Here is a 5744-nt window from a genome sequence, read left to right on the forward strand (position 1 = left end):
CATACCTCTGACATCATGTGACCAAACTGATCATCCAAGTCATGCTCTGGCAATAGATGGAAGACAGAACATGGAATACACACCCACACCAGTCTCTAACAAAATTTTAGAAAAAAAAAAAAAATCCACAGGCACAAGCATTTCCCCTAAAACTGTTCCCTTCAAATTTTATTCGGTACCCTCTATAAGTTTTCTTTATAACTTTAGAATTTGTACAGTTTCATGTACAAAGATTCCATATCTCAAGGGAAATAATTCCTTGTATGAAGTTTTCATATATCAGTATTAGAACAGCAGCATTTGCACCTGTGATATTTAAAAAAATCCATTGGACAAACCATGTAGAAATAAGTATGCAAAAATTGCAACAAAAACATTTAAGTAGCCAAAATTAAAAAGATCCTTGTGTGAATCTACAGTCTTGCTTGATTCATACTAGGCTATTGCAGCCAAGTAATCTTTAACTTCAGTTGGAGTAAGCCTTCTAAATCCTGCTTCATTACAGATGCCAACTTCTATGTTATCTTCTGTCATTTGCCCTTCAAAGCTTTCCTATTAAACAGAAAAAGAAAATTTACTTTGCTATACCAGTGATCTAATAAAACAGTAAAACATACTTGTTAATTCTCTCTCTCTAACCTTTAGTGTTAAGATAGCCGTATGTATGGCATCCTCAAGTTCCAAATCTTCATTGTATCTGTATAAATGAGATTAATATTTTAAATCTGCAAATTACTGAATTGTCTCAAAGCCCATGATACACAATTTATTTCAAGCTTTATACGTATAACCTGAATTAGCATTTTACTTGTTAGCTAAACTGATGGCACTGAACATCAGACTTGTTAGCCAAATTGATGGCGCACACTTATAAGACTGCCAATACACATTTTTTCATGCAACTGTGCCTCCCCTCTGTACAAAAGCCAACAAATGAGTAACAAACACAAACAACCCCCTACAAAAACCTAACAACTTTCTGGTACCCTTCTTTAAACATGTTGTTATTAAAGCTTTTAAACAGTTTAAATGAATACATATTGTAACCTAGCTGTGATATTCCAAAACTTGGAAAACACAGATGCACATCTATATTTTTCTAAATTCTTTTGGTAGGCTCTACAAGCATTACCTTTTTTCAAGAAAAGTTTTTCCATTCACGTAATTTTTTCCCATGGCTGTTGCTTTCCAAGCAAAGTAAGCTCCCTGTACAGATGAAAACATTAGCCCAGTTACATGACAATTAAAACGCTTAACTATGGATTCATAAAATACACTACTTTTTATGAAATCTTACTGACTTTTGATATTTGGACTCTCTCACAACCACTCTGTTTGAAATACTTAAATGTGTACTGTTAAAAATACAAATATTTTTTTTTTTAAGATATGACATACCTTCAATGTTCGTTTGACATTTCCCTTCATTTTTAAAAGGTAAATGTGATATAGATCTCCAAAAATTAATGCATTCTCAATTTGGAATTAAACAAACGGTGAGATGTTTGCACCATTAGGAGTAAGACTGAAATACGTTCATCAGACCTACTTGCGCAGTGCAGTCAACACAATATTCCTGATGAACAAACGATAAAACTGAATAGCTATTTTGGGACTGATTCTATACATTAATTTAGCATGGGGCTACCCACGGCTTCATACAGTCCTCAACCAGGGCAAGGACAGCTTTTGATGCCATTTGGAGTCAGATGCACGAGTCAGAAAGAGAGTATATTCTTACATTTCCAAGAAAATAAAGCTTTATTAGACCCTGCATTTTGTTACTATGCTAGATTTTAACTACTGAAGAGCTCAGAGTCATTAGTACAACTAATTTTTTTCATGAAATACGAGGTGTTACATACAAAGTAGTCTGAGCATAAATTAGCTATTCACATATAGAAAGCTTTACATCTCTTAAGACGGAAACTGTTTACTCACATGAATTAAATCATTAAATTATTATATGTAAACTAGTTTTCAAAGTTTAATCATAACTTCCTAAAATTTAGGTTAAACTTCAGATTCCACATTCCATTCTAGAAAGATGACATTTCACAAATCCATTTAATGCTTAAACTTCTTTGTAAAAATGCTGGATTTCAGAATAGCAAGACAGTATGTATTTGATACTTACAGATGGATCAGACTGAAATAAATAGGGTCGCCCCTCATTCCAGCCACATATGAGCAATGATACTCCAAATGGACGTACGCCACTATGACGGGGGAAGGAAAAAAAAAAGTTATTGCTCAGATCAAAGAGTTGTTGAGATAGTCTGGATGTTTTTGCCTCAAGTAGTTATTGCTATATGCCTCCTCCTCATAACAGAATCAGGCTTTATATTAAAGAAATAAAAAAGGTAATTTAAAATACCTACTACTCTCCAATCTTTACACTTTCAAAATACTAACATTACATTCCACCTGTGACACACAGATCATTTTGTGATGTGGCTTCAGAGGCAACACATTTTAGAGACCTCTCTGGATTAAACAAAACAAGCAGCAGTTTCCTTTTGATATCAAGTATTTAATAATTATGCTTTACACTTATACGACATCCTTCCTCCAAGCACTAAAAACAAAACAAAAAAAACGCTCCAGAAAAATGGAGTCAGTAGATTAAGTAATTTTTTCAAAGCCTATTATAAGCCCCCCTGTGACAGAAAGGCAGAAATTCAGTTAAAGAGATTAACACTATTTGGTTAAACAAATCAAAATACTTCAAGTTGAGCAAGAGCGGCTTACCCAGACTGTGTGTACTCCTGCATCACAGAAGCAATCCTCTGTACTAGCTGAGCGGTTGGAATGGGCTCATGGTAAACCAAGTAATATTGTTGGGCCAGCTTCCGAGCTCTGTGCACAAGTACTCTAGAAAGCAACATAAATAGATTGTGTGAGACAATATCTATTATTAGAACTAAAGAAAGCTGTTCTACTGCAATGGTACTATGCTCAGGTAGTGGTTTTCAACCTTTTTAGATGCAAGACCCATCCCCTCCCCTCAGAAAATGTCAACTTTTAATTTATACTTCATTTTAACTATGGAAAAAATAAACATTTTTTCTGTTGCAAACAATTCAAAGACAACAACAGGTCAGAATAGTTTAATGCTATAGATTTCCATTTGAAATCTTTGGGTATTCTGCATCTTCAGAAAAACCAGACTGACGTAAGGAATTAATATAATTTCTATTGGAACACATTAAGTATCAGCGCAAAACACTCTTAGGCATTTAAGGACACATGAAACCATATCCAAGCTTAGATCATATTTCTTTCATAAACGTTTGATTCTCTTTATTAATTTGTCTATTCACTTAAGTGGAAACATGCCTTTATATTTATAATCCAATTGTTTCAGAGAGCATGCATATTTTAAACATATATTTTTCAGACAGTATATTACATTAGAGTCGCATTATACGATATGCCACTACCAAGTTTAGCTATTAAAGTGTGCTATATGCTGAAGAGACACCCAAGAACTTTAATAACTTTAAGAACAGATGTACAGGGAATGGGAAATCATAAATGGCTACTTTCACTGCAGCCTTCAATTTTCGTAAGTTAGGGAGATGCAAGTCAATACCAACAGATAGCTTTTCAAACTACAGCATTTTTCTGATACCTGTAATCAGGTCCCATGCCACTATACACCAAGCCTATGTGTTTGGTAATTGATTCTACTTTGTGTACGCTCCTTTCGTCATAGAGAATAGATTTCTGTTTCTTCTCAGTTGCCAACACAACACCATTTGCAGCTGGAAAGGTGAAAGAAAAAATACTTTGGTTTAAATATATAAAGGTTACCAGGAGCAACCAAAATTAAATAGATTTACTAATACATGAAGAATTTCTCTTCTTCCCACCAGATCTACAGATCTTATCATTCATCTAGGATGTTAAGCAATTATTTTTGAGACCTCCACTGCAACGCTTTCAAGTGCTCAACATGTGATCATATTCAATTTTAAAACAAAAAAAGAAAAAAAAAACATTTTTTTTTTAGTTTTTTCATTAGGTGCAATTGTTCCAGAAAACACACAAAGCAATGAGACACACCTACCCAGGGAACAAAAATGCTCAGATGTGTTTTTTTTCAGTAAAATCCTTCTCAATAAGTAAAATTATCAAAAGTTCGTAGTTCTCAAATAGCATTAAAGTCTTCTCCTCCCACTTTAAAACCCATTTCTCTGATAAAAATCTGTGCTATGAAACGTTACCCAGATAAGCATATGAAAATCCATTTAAGAAAAACAAATAAAGAAGGGCCATACTTTTTTTTTTCCCATTTGCCATTCTCTCTGCAGATCCCAACAAGGGGAAAGACAACAACATCAAATGCAATTTAATAGGCCTAAATCTATCCTAGTTTTCCCCATTGACAGTGGATCAGTCCATCACCCAATACTTTGAAGCAAACATCAGGTTAGTCATATTATCATACCTTTAATCCCAACAGATGGGGCTCCTGCAGCAACTGCTGCTAACGCATATTCAATCTGGACAAGTTTACCAGAAGGACTAAAAAGAAAAAAAAAAAACATAAGTGAGCTATATTATGGCTGAGCTCTATATCTTTAATGCATCAAAGTGAAATTTGTCTTTTATCATTTGCTTTTTACGTCCTGCATCTTAGCAGTGAATTGCATACATCACAGATGAAAACAGTTGTCACTTTCATGCTAGTTTTAAGAGGACTAGGACTAGTTTAGCAAAGAACTTACTGAGGCACAGCTCTTCCAGGAAACCTGCATACACCAGGCCCAGCCCCGTTTGTTCCAAGCAACTACAAAGCAGGTCCAAGAGGTATTTGTTTTTCCTCTCAACCTTGCCAATCCCCACCTCTTCCTTACCTGAGAGATTTGTATTTAACATGGTGCTTTCAGGATCAGGACATGAATTCTTAACAGACAGAAAGCAAAAGTGAAAGCCCCAAGACAGACTGCTAAACAAATCCTCTTTCTAATTTCATGGTATGCCTTTTCTTTTTTTAAAGGCCGAGCACCACAATATTCTGAATAACTAGAAAACCAGGCAAATGGCTTGCTGTAGAGTTACAAAAGTGAGATTAATAGGCCAATGCAATATCTGCTCCCTCTTGCTGAATGAAACAGCAGGGAAGAGAATCCACACACTCACATATTTATCCCTGCAACAAGAATTGGATCACATACCATATTTTCTCACATACAACATACCCTTTTCCCCCCTAAAATCTGCCCTGCCCCAAACCTAGGGTGCATCTCCTAGGCAAGGAGAGCAGCTTTCTACCAGGTGGATGGGGGAGGAATAGTAGCCCTCTGCTTTGGCTCCCTCTAGGCTATTTGAGCAGCTGGGGGAGTCGATTCACTTGACAACCAATTTTTCTTCACTTTATTAAAGTCAACCACCTGCTCCTCTTTCTAGTGTTTTCAGTGTTTCACTGAGTAAACAAACCCTTTCTCTGGGCAATTTTGGTGCCTGGCAGCTGCTCCTGTCGGCCTAAGCAGCACCAGGCAGCCATCACCCCGGGTGACCTTACTTTGGAAAGGCAAAATGAAGGGCCGCAGAAAGGGGGGGCGCTATATTCCAGAGCACGATGTAAATCAGACAATACGGTACCTCGCCGCCCGCCTCCGCGACAGTTATACACGAGAAAATACGGTGCCGGTCTCCACCGGCCAGGCCATGACGCTGCAAACCGTCAGCCTCCCCTCCGCTCCGCCCCGCCCCCGCCCCCGCGGCCGCGGCCGCAG

The 5744-nt window shown here is 36.8% G+C and overlaps 1 protein-coding gene across 1 annotated transcript in view; it reads right to left on the bottom strand.

Moving 5' to 3' along the window:
* Positions 1 to 136: 136 nt before the first annotated feature.
* Positions 137 to 5744, bottom strand: part of PSMA2 (proteasome subunit alpha 2) — a 6163-nt gene continuing 555 nt past the window's right edge. Inside the window, exons 2-8 of the mRNA XM_019509095.1 lie at positions 4454 to 4530; positions 3635 to 3767; positions 2752 to 2874; positions 2138 to 2219; positions 1133 to 1206; positions 640 to 697; positions 137 to 552 (exon numbers count right to left, since the gene is read on the bottom strand). Of these exons, the coding sequence (XP_019364640.1) occupies positions 436 to 552; positions 640 to 697; positions 1133 to 1206; positions 2138 to 2219; positions 2752 to 2874; positions 3635 to 3767; positions 4454 to 4530 (664 nt within the window). The 3' untranslated portion in view covers positions 137 to 435. The remainder of the gene's footprint in view (positions 553 to 639; positions 698 to 1132; positions 1207 to 2137; positions 2220 to 2751; positions 2875 to 3634; positions 3768 to 4453; positions 4531 to 5744) is intronic.

This window comes from Gavialis gangeticus, unplaced genomic scaffold (genome assembly GCF_001723915.1).
Source record: "Gavialis gangeticus isolate Ggan-Ray unplaced genomic scaffold, GavGan_comp1, whole genome shotgun sequence".
In the NCBI taxonomy this organism is placed as follows: domain Eukaryota; kingdom Metazoa; phylum Chordata; order Crocodylia; family Gavialidae; genus Gavialis; species Gavialis gangeticus.